This window comes from Pelodiscus sinensis, chromosome 16 (assembly GCF_049634645.1).
Source record: "Pelodiscus sinensis isolate JC-2024 chromosome 16, ASM4963464v1, whole genome shotgun sequence".
Classification (NCBI taxonomy): domain Eukaryota; kingdom Metazoa; phylum Chordata; order Testudines; family Trionychidae; genus Pelodiscus; species Pelodiscus sinensis.
This window is the reverse complement of record NC_134726.1, coordinates 31,473,685-31,488,448: the sequence shown is the minus strand read 5'-3', so window position 1 is coordinate 31,488,448 and position 14,764 is coordinate 31,473,685. Positions and strand designations below refer to the sequence as shown.

Sequence of the window (14,764 nt, the reverse complement as noted above, 5' to 3'; positions counted from 1 at the left end):
TTTGTAATTAACCTTGGAACAGAGTGGTTCTACTGCAGGGGGAGAGAGGAGCCAGCAAGGGACCAAAAGAACAAGCAAGTTGTGCCCCAGCTGAGCCTAAAGAGAAGCAGCAACTCCACAACTGCTGGTTGCTGCTGCTGGCTAGGATTAACAAAGCGGAAACCGCTTCCCTGCCTGAAACTGTACTTAAAGGAGAGATCATATTGCAGCTAATTGCTCCACTGCTATCCCTGACAGCCCGGAGCAGTTTGCTATTTCTTTCTCCTTTAAGAAGGGGAATGAATGAAGCTAATGCAAGAATCCAGATTGGGGTCCATCTGGACCCATGAACCAAATCCTTTTCCTCCCCATCCCAGAGATTTGGGTTTTGGCTTTCTACACGTGCCAGAACTATCCTCATGGGACAACTCTGGTGGGTTGCCAGGAACTCAAGGATGCTCCGCTTAATTCACGGAGATTTATGCCCTCGATCCTGGCTTCCCCTGCAGCCACTTCAAAATGAAGCATCAGACCCAGAAGAGAGGTGCAATAGGGACTCAATGCCCTATCAACTTGCTAAACGGGGTCATTTGACCAATGCCCACCACACAAGATGGAGCCCACAGACTCTTTCACTCCATCCAAACTAGAGGGAAGTCTCCTTTGAGGGAAGGAACTTGAATGCTGAACAGACACATACCCCCTTACTGGGAAGGCTCCTCAAAACCTTCAGGCAGCTCAGCCACACTGCTTGCACTACTAAACACCTCGACACATGCCACACCCTGAAGAGGAGCAATGTTATTTCCACCAGTGCTGCAGGCGCCTTGCTCTACACTTCCTTGGCTTGTAGCAAGGAAGAATTCCCTCCGCAGCCTGTTTGACCACTGTTGAATACTTCTCCAACCCTCCACCCCCATACCACCCCTCCCAACATCTGGATTTCCAATCCCAAATATCCAGCCTTTTGTCATGCTGGAGCAACAGCCCCCCTCCTCCTTCCCCTCCAGCTTAGCTTAGCAATAGCCATTCTTTCTGAACCACAAGTCCGCCCTTGTTCTCCCCATCCCCCCATCCTCTGGCTGGACAAATACTAAATATCAGCCAAGAGGGCCATTTGATGTTTATTTTTGGGAGCAGAACGTGGTGGTTGATTAAGTCCTAGAGGGAAGGCAGTGAATTCCCTGTCGCAGCCTGCGGAGCCGAAGACAACCATTACAGACACTTCAAGTGAGGGGAGGTAGGAATTCTGGTGTTCCACACAACCATTTTGATGGTAGCTCACAGAAGGATTTAAATCAGATCCATTCCCCAGCCTTCCTGCACAAATGGGAAGCCAAGCCACTAGCATGCAGCGGAAGGTCTGTATGGCAAAGCCAGGCAGTTGGTTGTAAGAGGTAGGAAGCCAGTCTTATATGTGAGAGTTTTGCTTCATTTCAGTATTCTCTCAGACTGCAGGGAGAAGGGGGAATCATTCTGTAAACCCCCCCCTTTTGTTAGATGCCTTCAGCAACCAGCAATTAGGTTGGTGCTTGCCAAAGGCGCAGGATGGGACTGAAATTAGATGCTTAACAGCACTGCTGTGTGTGCTGACACTTTTCCATTGAACAGTGAGCGCACATGGAGCTCCACCATGGCCAGAGATACCGCCAGTCCATGAAATTCACACGGTCCTTCCCCTCCCCCCCACCAAATCATGCATAAAGCTGGTCACCACGCTACTCTATTAAAAGAGAAAACTCGGGCTTCCAAGGGGGGAGGGAAGAGCTCAGCGGGACCGGCCAAAGCAGCAGCCGGCCAAGGCAATGCGCTCTTTGTGTGAACTGAATGTAGGTCATGTTTTCCCTGCACAACCCAAAAAAATAATCACCCGCTCCACACCGCGTTTCAGCAAAGCCCTTATATAAACCCGGCCAAGACCTGACTGCAGCGAGCAAGCAAGGCCGTAGGACCCCCCCAAGGGACGTTTATGAAACACCCTAGGAGGGCTGTGTGCACCAGGGGAGCCAGGCCCCGAGCGGCAGGGCTAGGGACATGGCTTCTCCAGGCAATTCCGCAGCGGTCCAGGAGAGGTGGGGGGGAAGGAAGGTGGGACGCAGCCCACCGATCGGGCATTTTCTCGCACAAGAGGGGGGGGATGTTGGCGTGAGGCCGCAGCTGGAGGAAAGTTGCCGCCTGGGCTCGGTTGCAGCCACGACCGGGGCTGCAGAACGAAGGCAACCGGGGGCCACCACGAAACTCCTGCCCCGCTCTGGGGCCGCCCAGCCAGGGGGTGCTGCTGCACCGCATGCCCAGCCCCCCAGGGTGCTGCGGGCCGGGGGGGGGACCGAGAGGGGGGGGAGATGGCCCTTACCTTGCCGGGTGGACACGTTCCTCTCGTTGCCGGCTGTCAGGACCACCTGCGGGCAGCTCTGCTCCAGCACGAAGAGCTCGTCCTTGCCCACCTTGGTGCTCTTGCCCGCCTTGAGGGTGCCGCTGGGCCCGGAGGGGGCCAGGTAGCGCCCCTCGCCGTCGCGGAAGGCCACCTTGCCGGACCTGAACTCCAGCGTGTAGCCGGTGCCCTTCTCGGGCTGCTCCACCAGCCGGCCGTCGTGGCGCAGGAAGCGGTGGTCGCAGGTCTGCACGCTGTAGCGCTGGTCCTGGAAGACCAGGGTGATGAGGGAGTCCACCCCCCAGGGCACGTCGCGGTCCACGGCCATCTCCTCCTGGCGGGCGCTGAGGTGGGCGTAGCGCTTCCTGGTGAGGCTGTAGATGTTCACCTGCGGGTGCATGGCGATGTGCACGCTCCACTTCTCGGCCGGCGACACGGCCTGGGCGAAGCAGGAGATGCGGTCCTCGGTGCCGCCGAAGAAGCGGCGGTGGGGCTCGGACTGCAGCGACCAGCGCCCGTCGTCGTGGGCCAGGATGACGAAGCGGCAGTCGGCGGCCGGCTGCTCGTGGTCGCAGCTCACGTTGCCGTCCTTGTCGGCCGCCAGGTAGCGGCCCAGGTGGCTGCGCAGGAAGACCACGTTGGAGTCGTCGCCGTCCTGCTCCAGCGTCCAGATCTGCTTCTTCTTCATGCTGGGCGCCGAGGCGTTCACCTTGAAGCCGAAGGCCTCCGCCGTCAGGTACTTGTTGCCGCAGTTGATGAGCCCGAACTGGATCTGCAGCGGCGCCGCGGTCCCGTTGGCGGTCATGCTGGCGCGGCGAGAGACGCGCGTCCACACACACACACAGGGGGCTGCTGCTGCGGCTTCTCTCCGCCCCCCCTCCCCGGCCTTTGTTCCGCTGGACCGCGCGGAGCCGCCGCCCCCCCCGCTCGGCAGCCGCACAAAGCCTGCTCCGCCAGCCGAGCCCAGCTGCAGCCTATATAGAGAGGTCCGGGCTGCGCTGCCAGCTCCGCCTCCAATTGCGCCTCCGGCAGGGGGGAGCGAGCGCGCCGCAGCCACTGACAATTGGAGGGAGGAAGGGAGGTTCGTTCTATCCCCCTTACACACACACACACACACACACACACACACTAACCCCCTTCCACACACACACACACACACACACACACTAACCCCCTTCCACACACACACACACACACACACACACACACACTAACCCCCTTCCACACACACACACACACACACACACACTAACCCCCTTACACACACACACACACACACACACACACACACACTAACCCCCTTCCACACACACACACACACACACACGCGCGCGCGCGCTGCAGGGGACGGACCCCACGGGGAACCCACCTGGTCTGTTCCGCCCCAACCAGCTCCTTCATTCTCCGCCCTCCCCGCTCTGCTCGGGGCCGGGTGGGTTTGGTTTGATCGAGGGAGCGGAGATGAGTGGCTTGATGCGATGGGTATAAAAGAGCAACAATAGGCAAGGCAGATCTGTTGGGTGTCCATAGGCAGCCCAGGGAAATGAGCCGTGGATGTAATAGAGCTTCGGGTCTCACAAGGCTGGTCTAATCGTTGGGATTTCGCATTGGAACGGTAATCAAACCCAAGCAGTTCTACAGGGGATCACATCACATTGGTTCATTTCTTCAGTGGATGGGTAAGAGCCCTGCAAATCTGCAGATATCCGCAGATGTCAGTGCGGATATTCCTGGCTCATTTTTGCAGATATGGATGTGGATACAAATGTTGTATCTAGAATCCTGCAAATTTGTGGATATATGCTTTATATGCGCAGGTATCCACATCCACGAATGTCAGTGCGGATATGTGCAGCTAATTTTTGAGAATACTGATGCAGCTACAAATTTTGTGTCATCCCAGGCCTCTATGTATGGGCCATGTCTTGCATTTCTTTTTTTGGGGGGGGGAAGGGGGAGAGTTGGGTCCTGGTCCCTGGTTTTTAACATATGAATAATAGGGAGGTAAATTCCTGGTTAAAATGTTTGCTGGTTAAACACTATGGCTACGTCTAGACTGGAATGATTTTCTGGAAATGCTTTTAACGGAAAAGTTTTCCGTTAAAAGCATTTTTGGAAAAGAGTGTCTAGATTGGCACGGACGCTTTTCCGCAAAAGCACTTTTTGCGGAAAAGCATCCGTGGCCAATCTAGATGCGCTTTTGTGCAAAAAAACCCCCGATCGCCATTTTTGCGATTGGGGCTTTTTTGCGCAAAACAAATTTCAGCTGTCTACACTGGCCCTTTTGCGCAAAAGTTTTTCGGAAAAAGACTTTTGCCCGAACGGGAGCAGCATAGTATTTCCGCAAAAGCACTAACAATCTTACATGAGATCGTCAGTGTTCTTGCAGAAATTCAAGCAGCCAGTGTAGACAGCTGGCAAGTTTTTCCGAAAAAGCGGCTGATTTTCCGGAAAAACTGGCCAGTCTAGACACAGCCTATGTTTAACCAGTTAACCCTGGAGCAGCCCTCTGCCCCCAGTATTTCGCAGCAGGTCCAGCTGGGCAAAAGCAACCTCACCCACAGTGCGATAAGACAGGCCAGGCCTAGCCCACCACACCGGGAGCGGGGGCTGATTCTGTCGGACAGGACTTTCTGTACTGCAGGCAGGGGCTGTTCCAGCTGGGCAAAGCCCCCAGTTAACCAGTTACAGGGTAAGCATGCCATAAGGCTGATGCTTACCAGGTAACCAGTTAATCCTTTACATTCCCAATGAATTAACTATTCTTTGGGTTCTTGGCCCAGCATTATTAAGGCCCATATTTTCCACTGGTGCATGGGCGCTTCGGCGATGCTGCTGTTTGTAATTACTCAAGAGAGATTTCTAGAGTCCGTGGCCTGGAGAAAAATAAATACAACTCTGCCGAAGAGTGAAATTTCACTGGCAAACTAGACATCCAAACAAACTATGAGCCTCAAAGAGTTCCAGCTTGTTGCGTTTCCTTGAATTTTTCCATTGGGTGTGGAGGGTCTGAGTTATCTCTTTTAACTTGGGATTTTGGTCCCCCAAAATCAACTGTCGTCCTGGAATGGCTTGGATCTTGGAGGAGGCACCAGGGGCCAGAGGCTCTCTACACCAGCTCTGAAGTCCTCTGTTTTGCTAGTCTACATGCCATGATTTTTTTGTCCACAAATCCTTTGGGGATTTCCCTTCATCAGAGAGGTTCTGCACTTGGAAGGGAAGGTTCAGGCTGCATTAAGTTGCACTGTTTCTGCCCATAGTTTGGGGAGGGGGAAAAGTCTGCACGAGCCAGGCTAGTTCTGCCCTGCCTCATCCCACTGCCTTCCACCCCTCTGTGCTGAAACCCCCCTGGAAGAATTGAAGAGACAGGGAGGAATGTTAAAAGCAGGCAAAACTCCCCCAGGCTCCCATCTACAACCCAATGAGGAGGCAACCCAGGGCTTTGAGAGAGTCGTCAGAAACCAGCATTCCCCAGATCTGAAATAACATTTCCAGAGAGTGGGGGAATTAAGTGGGGGGGTGTGGTGACTTTCCTTACATCAGGAGTCCCTTGCTAGGCCCCTCAGTTGTCTGGTGGCTCAGTGGCACCTCATAGTCCCCCACCCCCATGAATTCTGTGGAGGGAACTATAGCTCTGCTCAGGTCATTCTGTTCATGACACCCTCAGAGCTAGCCTGGGTATGATTACAGCCTTAATCCTCCCAAATGTTCACTCAGGCAGATAGTCCCACTTATCTACCTTTGCCCCCACCCCTCACCCCCATCCAGGTTGCGCTTCCGGATATACCAAACCCCCTTTGTGCTGCTCTAGCATTATGAAAGGATCACAAAATGGGCTCAAATGCCCCCCTGAGAATGCTTCTTGTTCAGGGAGACTTCCTGGCAGGTATGGAGGTGGCACTCTTCCCTAGCCCCCGCTTCCAGCCGCTGGGATAGGGCATGCCCAGGATGCACTGCACTATGGATATCTTCTGTTTCCCTGGCCCTGTAGTAGGGATATAAAATCCTGTTTAATTGGTTTACCTGTTAAACAAATTTGCTTCGTCTAGACTGGAATGATTTTCCAGAAATGCGCGTCTAGATTGGCACGGACGCTTTTCCGCATAAGCACTTTTTGTAGAAAAGCGTCCGTGGCCAATCTAGACGCACTTTTCCCCAAAAAAGGCCTGATCGCCATTTTCACTATCGGGGCTTTTTTGCGGAAAACAAATATAGGCTGTCTACACTGGCCCTTTTGCGCAAAAGTTTTGTGCAAAAGGACTTTTGCCCGAACGGAAGCAGCATAGTATTTCCGCAAAAACACTGACAATCTTACATGAGATCATCAGTGCTTTTGCGGAAATTCAAGCGGCCAGTGTAGACAGCTGGCAAGTTTTTCCGGAAAAGCGACTGATTTTCTGGAAAAACTGGCCAGTCTAGACACAGCCATTGATTAACCGGTTAACCAATTAATAGGAAGGGTGGAATGGGGTTGCAGGCTCCCACTGGTTAATCTTAACCAGTAAGCCTCACCCATTAAACGAGTTAAACATTAGTTAAACATTCACATCCCTACCATGTAGGGGACTTTAAGGCTGTACCAGCATATGGAGAGTGGGGGGTGTTGAACAGACTGTTGGCCCCAGAGTACAAGGGGGGCAAAGGTCACATATAGCTATCTAACTGCTCCTCGCCACCCCCCCTTCCAGTGTACCTGACCCAAATGAAGAAGCTGAGTAACTGAGAAACCACGCCCCATAAGGGGCACAGATCCAAGTCAGAGCTTTTGGGTCAAATTCTGCTTTTGGATGGGCTATTCCTACCAGTCAGTGCCGCTGCCAAAGAGGGTTCTGTTGAGGCAGCATGGACGTCAATTTATGAGTTATTCCAGATTTGCCCTCCAAGCATTTCCATGCAGATTTTGGCCCAAATATAGATGCATTTTTAATTCGGGGGAAATAAGTGTTCTGGCCCTATTAAGTACACCCACCACTGAGTAATACACAGATTCATTTTATTTAGTGAACCCTCCCTTCTCTTGTCTTAAAGTGGTAAACATCGACATTTCTTTTACAGGGAATCTACATTACTTCTTTCAAGTACCTAAAAGGATGTTATAAGGAGGAGGGAGAAAAATTGTTCTCCTTGGCCTCTGGGGATGGGACAAAAAGCAGTGGATTAAATTGCAGCAAGGGAGGTTTAGGTTGGACATTAGGAAAAACTTCCTAGCTGTCAGGCTGGTTAAACACTGGAATAAATTGCCTATGGGGATTGTGGAATCTCCATCACTGGAGATATTTAAGAGCAGGTTAGACAGATTCCTGTCAGGGATGATCTAGATGGTGCTTGGTCCTGCCGTGAGGGCAGGGGACAGGAGTCGATGACCTCTCAAGGTCCCTTCCAGTTCTAGGATTCTCACCAATCTCGTTGACATTTGGATCCAGGACTGGCCACAGACTTTTCTGGGCCCGGGGCAATGTGGGAGGTGGCTAGGCTCTGCCCTGAAAGTGGAGGGCCTCCGGTGGAAGGGGTGGGGCCGGGGGCTAGCTTCCCTCGGCCTACTCTCAGTGTCACCAGGACTTAGCTGCATTCGGCTCCAGTGGCAATTTAAAGGGCCCAGGGCTCCAGTGTCTGCTGCTACTGTGGTAGTGGTGTCCTGGAGCCCTGAGTCCTTTTAAATTCCTGAGCCCCAGGATAACTTCCCCCTTTGCTACTTCCCACTGTCAGCAGTCTTGTTTGGACCCATTACTGGTCTATCAGTACCATGGTGGCTTTAGGGCCCCATCAGACCCTTCTACTCTTTGAGGAAGGAAGAGGAAAACCATTCCTTTGGTCCAAACAATGACAAAGGCCCCTCCCTCTGACACTGAAGAAACCTCCAAAGTACTTAGGCTCCTGTCACTGCTTTCTGGTGAAGTTAGGCGCTTATATATCTTTGAGAATCTGGGCTTCTGTGGCTTGGGAAGCAGGAGAATGTGTAGTAGAAAGAGATGAGGCCAGTGTTCCTTGTAAACTGAGTGCTTGGACAGCTGCCCAAAAGTGATTTAAATGCCATCCAGCTGATTAACAGAGTGCCCACAGCATGTGTTTCTACTGGTGGTGCATATCAACACATGCCTCGCAGCACATAACAAAACTTATTCTGCACATGGATGGAAATAATTAACGAACATCAATCAAGACCAAGGGAAAGCTGCTCATTATCTTCCTCTAAACCTGCCAAAATCTGCTCCAGCCTTCTGCTCTCTGTTCTCAACCCCTTTGGCAGGGCTACTCAACTGTGGAAGCCCTGAAGCCACAGTGATACTCACAGCACATGATGAGGGCTGCAACTTAAGTGTGGTTGCATATACATGCCAATAGATATGCAAATAGATGCAAATAGCTTATTTTACACGGGCATGAATACTAAAATTAAGGCAAGACTACATAACACACTGGCCCCATTTAAGTCAGTTCTGTGATATTATAAAATGCAATATTTACCCAATTTCCACCCTATGACAGCACTTGTAATGAGCAATGACTGTCCAGGAATTTAACTACTAAAGACATATCAACAGAAGACCATTATATTGACTCACCATTGCGGAGCGTGTTCCCAGTGGAGGCTATGTTCAAAGGATCCCACCCGCAGGCCTCATGTTGAGCCCTGCGTAAACCCAAACCGCACCATAGGCTGCAAACAAATGGGCCGCGTGTGGCCCCCAGGCCGTGTGTTGAATAGCCCTGTCTTAAAGGATAGGGCACTGCCTCCTGAGTAGTGGGCAGTAGGTCTGGCCCTTCTCTGAACTTCCAGTGATTCCAGCTGCGGGTTAAATCCAGTATACATATGAAGGCCCAGTGTCTCTGTGTGTCCCTTTACATCCTGGTATCCACCTGGCAGCACAACTCACCTCATTTTGCCTGGGGTCAGTGCAGGCAACCCCCATTTGTCTCATGTTTGTATGACTAAAATGTTTAATAATTTTGGGGCCCTGATTCATTCATAAGGTGCCAGAGCTGTGGCCAACCCTACAGTGAACCTGGAATGGACTTTGAGGTAATAACATCACTAGAAGCCAGTGAATTTTGCAGGGGGTCTGGTTTTTCTGCAACACCGTGCACAGCTTGGTTCACTTCAGGAATTGTTTACATGGATAGAATGATAGACGTTTAATGGACTATCCACTGTATATGCATATTGTTGCACATCTCTCAGCTTAGACAATGAAACTGAACTAGTCAGTTCAACTTTCTATTTTTTGATCAGTGACACAATTCTCAAGGGGTATTGAACTTGTAGGCTTTGGCACCAAAAAGTACAGACCTCTTTTCACTATAGCTAAAGGAGAATTCTTTTAATTGTAAATAGCAGATTTTTGTCCTCACGAGAGCCAGCCCGTAGAAAGACACGATCAGATTCACTATGCTAGTCTATTATGATTTATCTGGTGTTGCTTGGTCCTTAACTCAAATAAGTGTTGTTTTTCTTCATTTAAATTGTTCTGGGGTGGGGCTGGGAATGAGGGGTTCAGTATGTAGGCTGCCCTGGGGAGAAAGGACTATCTCAACCCTCTGTCACCGCAGCAGCTTGGATCCAGATGAGAAGCATCTCTCCATGGCCTCCACAGCTGCAACGGGCACAGCCAGGGAAGGGATCCGTGTCCTCTGACTGGGGGACAGACAGACACACAAATTTTAGGCAACCTCTCTGAAGCACAAGTAGATAGTTGTCCCTTTCACCACCCCTGCCTAATGGGGTTATAGCTGTCTCGGTCTCCATCTCTGGCCTCTTGCTTCTCCCTGTGGTCATTCAACAGTATAACTGCCCCTCCTACCAGACCCGCCCTTTCCATTTTCTGAGAAACAATCAAATTCTACCCACATCCTATTATCCGGGCCCTGACGTTGCTTTCCGTTACAATAAGAGGAAGCTGCCTACCAAATTTGGTGGCCCTAGCGCTCACTGTTCAGGAGGAGTTCTTGAACACAGATGGACGGACAGACAGATGCACATTTCTAAAATGTATAGTAAGCTCAATGCTGATGTCCCAAACCTTGTCAGCCATTTGGCTCACTCATTTAACCTCTGTGACTTAAATACATTTATATTAACATCCCGCAGCAATGTTTCCCCAGGAGGGGGGCAAACTCTGGAAGGTGCACACAGTGGAAGACTGTCATGGCTCCTTCCCCACTCTGGCACGATAAATGCAGGAGTGGGGGCCAGCAAAAGTACCCAAAAACCTTATCTACCAGGCTTTGGTATAAAACTTCCCCCCAAAATCTTAACAACCTAGATTTTGGGGATAAAATCCCATTGCTACCACCCAAGTACTCATAAAAAAATCAGGGGAGAGATCACTTGGGAAATCTCACCCCTAAAGTACAAACCAGGACACAAAAATTAACCAATGCCAGGTTAAGAAAAGAAAAGAGAAAGAACTTTTATTAGCAGTTATTCCTGTTGCAAGCATAATGACTAGATGGAAAAGTCACAAAGTAATATACTCATGGAGGAGAAACCCACCATGGGCCAGGAGCTTAGTTACAAAAGAGAGCAAAAAGCATTTTCAAATGCACAGACAACAGATCCCATTTCCCAAACCATAAAACAATAAAACCTAACGGATTTATCTAAACTTTACCCTACTTACAGAAGAGTGAAGAGTCTACTCTTGGAGGGAGACATTCTGTCTATCCCCCTCAGTAGATGGAGAGAAACTGCCCCAGAGACAAAGGAGGGAAGAACCCAAAAATTCCTTTGTCCCAGTTTGAAATTCCTACCTACATTTCTATTGGCTGCCTGCCACCTGGTTTAGGTAAGGGACATAGTTAACCTTTTAGTCCTCAGGATGCTAGCTAACCCTCATGATCATGACAGAGACTGATAGGGCTTTTTGCATGAGAAAGCAGCTTGTCCTCCCCCCCTTCCACCCTTCCATGCTTTAGAGAGAAGCCACTAAGGCACAGTCTCTTCTTGTGTCAGTATTCCAACATGTTGCCATGGTGCCAATGTTGATTTGGAGTTCACGCAGCAGATACAAACCTGGGGCCTGCTCCTGTTCCCATTGAAGTGACTGACAAGACCCCTGGACCAGGCCACCAAGCAGTTTGCCCATCCCGATTAAACATCCTACTAGCAGTCACTTCAGGCACGCTCTGCAATCACTGTAATCACGTTATTGTGTCCTGTGTCAGCGCTTTGCTGAGCGGCCGAGCAGGGCACAGAGAAAGGAAGACCCATCCCAGTCTTTCTCTTCAGGCTGCAGTGAGTGAACCATAAGGTTTAAAGCATGGGTTCCCAAACTGGGGGGGGCGCGAGGCAACCCAGCCCCCCTATCGATCCTCCCCCTCCCCCCAAGTTGTGCTGCCATTTTTGTTTTTTGGCCCTGGTCAGTTCCTTTTTTTTTTTTTGCTCAACAAGTTTTGCTGCTATTGGAGGGGGGGTCGTGAGGGTTTCTCAAAAATCAAAAAGGGGGCGTGATGCCAAAAAGTTTGGGAACCACTGGTTTAAAGTAAAGCCCAATTTTGTCACCCTTCTCCCTTTACGGGAAGGTTTACTAAAAGCCAAGGAGGTACGGGGACCGAAAAAGGTTGGGAACCCCTGATCTAGAGGGTCTATACAAAATTGAACCCTGGAAGATCAACTGATGGAAGGAGATTGAAATGAGGTATGTAGTCAGCGTCAATCTTCCATGTAGTGTAGACATGCCCGAATGATCTTTTCCTGCTCACAATGGCAGTTTTGCTATTTACTGGTCTCCATGGGCATGTCTACTCTGCACCTCACACAGGTCAGCCATGGAATATCTAACTGCAGCATAGGCATACACCTTTGGGAATATGGCTTCAATGGACAACCTATGAGCCAGATCCTGAATGCTGATGAGAACTTCCCGCACCTTCAATTCCCAGCAAAGCCAGTGGAAGCTTAACCGTGCCCCTCACCTTGCAGGGACTGGTCTGGTTTTTTATCCAGTCACTTCCCTCTTCCCTCTTACCTTGTGATGAGCCTCTGCTCGCTTTTACTTTCACCAATGTGTTCCTGTTCCAGGCCCTCGTGTTAAAGCCTGCTGTGACTTCATGTCCACATGGGAAACAGCTTCTTTGAAGTAGTCCAGGACTGGGCTAGCAGGCTCCTCTACAGCATTGCAACTATTTGTAGGAATTCTTGTGGACCTCTGGACAGTGAGTGCTGTGCGTCTCTTGGCCTTCTTCTGTGATCCGGTAGCAAACTAACCCACAGATGATTGCCTTGCACCAGCCTCCACTCAAAAAGTGATGTGCTGCCAACCTTCTAACAGTGTCATGTGTTATATCCTGGGGCAACTCCTCTCCCTGTTCCTGGCAATTCCCATAGCATCGCCTTACTCCCCTCCTGCCAAATCTGTATACTCTATATTCTCCTCCCCCTCCTCCCCAAAATTCCCTTCCACATGCTGCTTCCAACGCAGTACCTCCCAACGCCTCATGCATCTCCCTTCCTCGCTGAGGCTCCTACAGGTTGCTTGCCTACAAGAATTAAATTAAGGGGAAGTGGTGATGGTGTGGGGAAGCATCATTGCCTCCTGCGAGGCTGTCGCAGTGAGATCTCACCCCACTACGTACCCCATTTCAATCTCCTTCCATCCATCTCTGGCTGATGGTTGGGAGATTGTCGTGTGGTCTCTGGCTATGGGGAGGAGAGTAGGTCTCCTTTAGTGTGGACAGTTGGGGAATGTGGGGGGGCATTAGGTCTTTGAGCTGGGTTGGTCTCCCCTGACTGCTGGAGGTCTTCCCTCACTGGTGCAGGGAATGGGGAGAGACCTCCCAGGCTGGTTCAAGAGTCTTTGAGGCCTTCATGTCCTTTGGCTGGTGGGTGCAGGATACGGATGTCAACGGGTAGCTGGTTATCCAGCAAGCATCACCCTTACTGGTAGCGGTACCTGGGAGCAGCCCCCTGCCCACGGCTTAACTGATTCACTGGGATTCTACATCGCTAGAGCAGGAACGTTGTCGTGTCTCCCTACAGATCCTAATCTGGGATCTGAGCAGAGCAAGGTGGCTACAGGATTCCTGTTCAGTGCAGCGCTCAGCCCAGTGCCTCGGTTCCCCCTCCTCATGCCTCGCCAGAACAGCTGGCGGGGGGATCACGGTTGTGAGAATTCTGCAGGGTGCATGCCACGGGTGTACCTCCACACCCTCGTGCACAAGAAGAGAGGTCCCCTTGCTGCAGTCGTGCCATGCTCCCGGCAATAGTGAGCCCACTTGGATGTTTGGAGAAGCAGATCCGGCCTCAGTGTTTCAAGGAAGGTTGGGAGCAGTTTTGTGCCACCTTCCCCCCCCACCCATGGAGATGTTGCCGGTTCTTCTATGACATGGAACACTGTGCCCGGGGCTGGCCTAAGGATTGCGGTGAGAGGGCTCCTTGGGGATATGCTGATCCATTTGATCTTCAGAGCATGTGTCCGGGGAGCTCTTTAGTCTCCCACACTCCCCACTCTACACATGCTTTAGCTACTGCTCTGTTTACATCCAGGCTCTCTGCAAAGACCCAAAACTAAGGTGCTGTTACCAAGTGGCTTGCAGGAGCCAACTCTGTCCAGCTCATTGGTAGCTGCTGCCTTTCCTCTGTCTCAAGTCATATTTGTGACTTCCTGCGGCAGAGCAATGCGGAGCAAGGGTTTCCTGTCAGACTAAACGCCTGTGCAGCTGCTCACAGCCCACTTGAGGTTGATGTGAAAGCTGACAGGCTGGGGGGAGCTGCAAGGTGTGAAGCTAATCTGATTTGAAACTCACTAACTTGCTGATTGCAAAGTCAGGGCTGGGGAGAGGACAGCAGGTGAACTAGATTTCATAGCCCAGTCCAGCACTTGCCTTGGGAGAAAAACAAGGGTCCCCTCTGATCCAGCCTGACAAGTGAGGGCAAGTGGGACCAATTCTGGCTTAGACTCCAGGGGCCAGGTGCTGGCTTCTGCTGCAGCCTCTTTGCACTGTTCTCATAGCACAAAGGGGCTGTAGCTAGCCTAACCAGCAAGCTGTGCAGTCCCTCAAGCTCCGTCTATAATGCAGCCTTCTTCTGCAAAAGCTTATGCAAATGAAGCATGGAGTAGACTATCCCTGCACTTCATTTGCATAATTAATTAGCAGCTGTTTTCACACAAGAGGCTTTTGCTCAAAAAGGAGCGGTGTAGACGGTCCTTTTTGCGCAAAAACTCCTCTTGCGTAAGCGCCGTTCTTCCTCATTTTTTCAGGAAGAATGGCTCTTGCGCAAAAACAGCTGCTAATTAATTATGCAAATGAAGCACGGCGAGATTCTACTCTGCGCTTCATTTGCATAAGCTTTTGCGGAAGAAGGCTACAGTATAGATGTAGCCTCAGTGTCAGGGGTGGGAAACCTCCAGCCTGCAGGCCAGACACTGTTCATCAGGAATAGCCACTGGTGAGCCGCCAGATGCTTTGTGTACCTGA

General features: G+C 51.0%; 1 protein-coding gene and 1 long non-coding RNA gene across 3 annotated transcripts in view; one reads left to right on the top strand and one right to left on the bottom strand.

Moving 5' to 3' along the window:
* The window catches only part of FSCN1 (fascin actin-bundling protein 1), a 30,049-nt gene extending 26,717 nt beyond the window's left edge, over positions 1-3,332 (bottom strand). Inside the window, exon 1 of the mRNA XM_006112917.3 lies at positions 2,333-3,332. Within this exon, the coding sequence (XP_006112979.1) occupies positions 2,333-3,155 (823 nt within the window). The 5' untranslated portion in view covers positions 3,156-3,332. The remainder of the gene's footprint in view (positions 1-2,332) is intronic.
* A 6,985-nt stretch (positions 3,333-10,317) lies between these two features.
* On the top strand, positions 10,318-12,615 carry LOC142818551 (uncharacterized). 2 transcript variants are annotated; one of them, XR_012896061.1, is made up of 2 exons: positions 10,318-11,582; positions 12,369-12,615. It is a non-coding gene; the product is annotated as an uncharacterized LOC142818551 (long non-coding RNA). The 2 variants fall into 2 exon arrangements; XR_012896062.1 differs by lacking the exon at positions 10,318-11,582 and adding an exon at positions 11,605-11,985.
* The last annotated feature ends 2,149 nt before the right edge of the window (positions 12,616-14,764 follow it).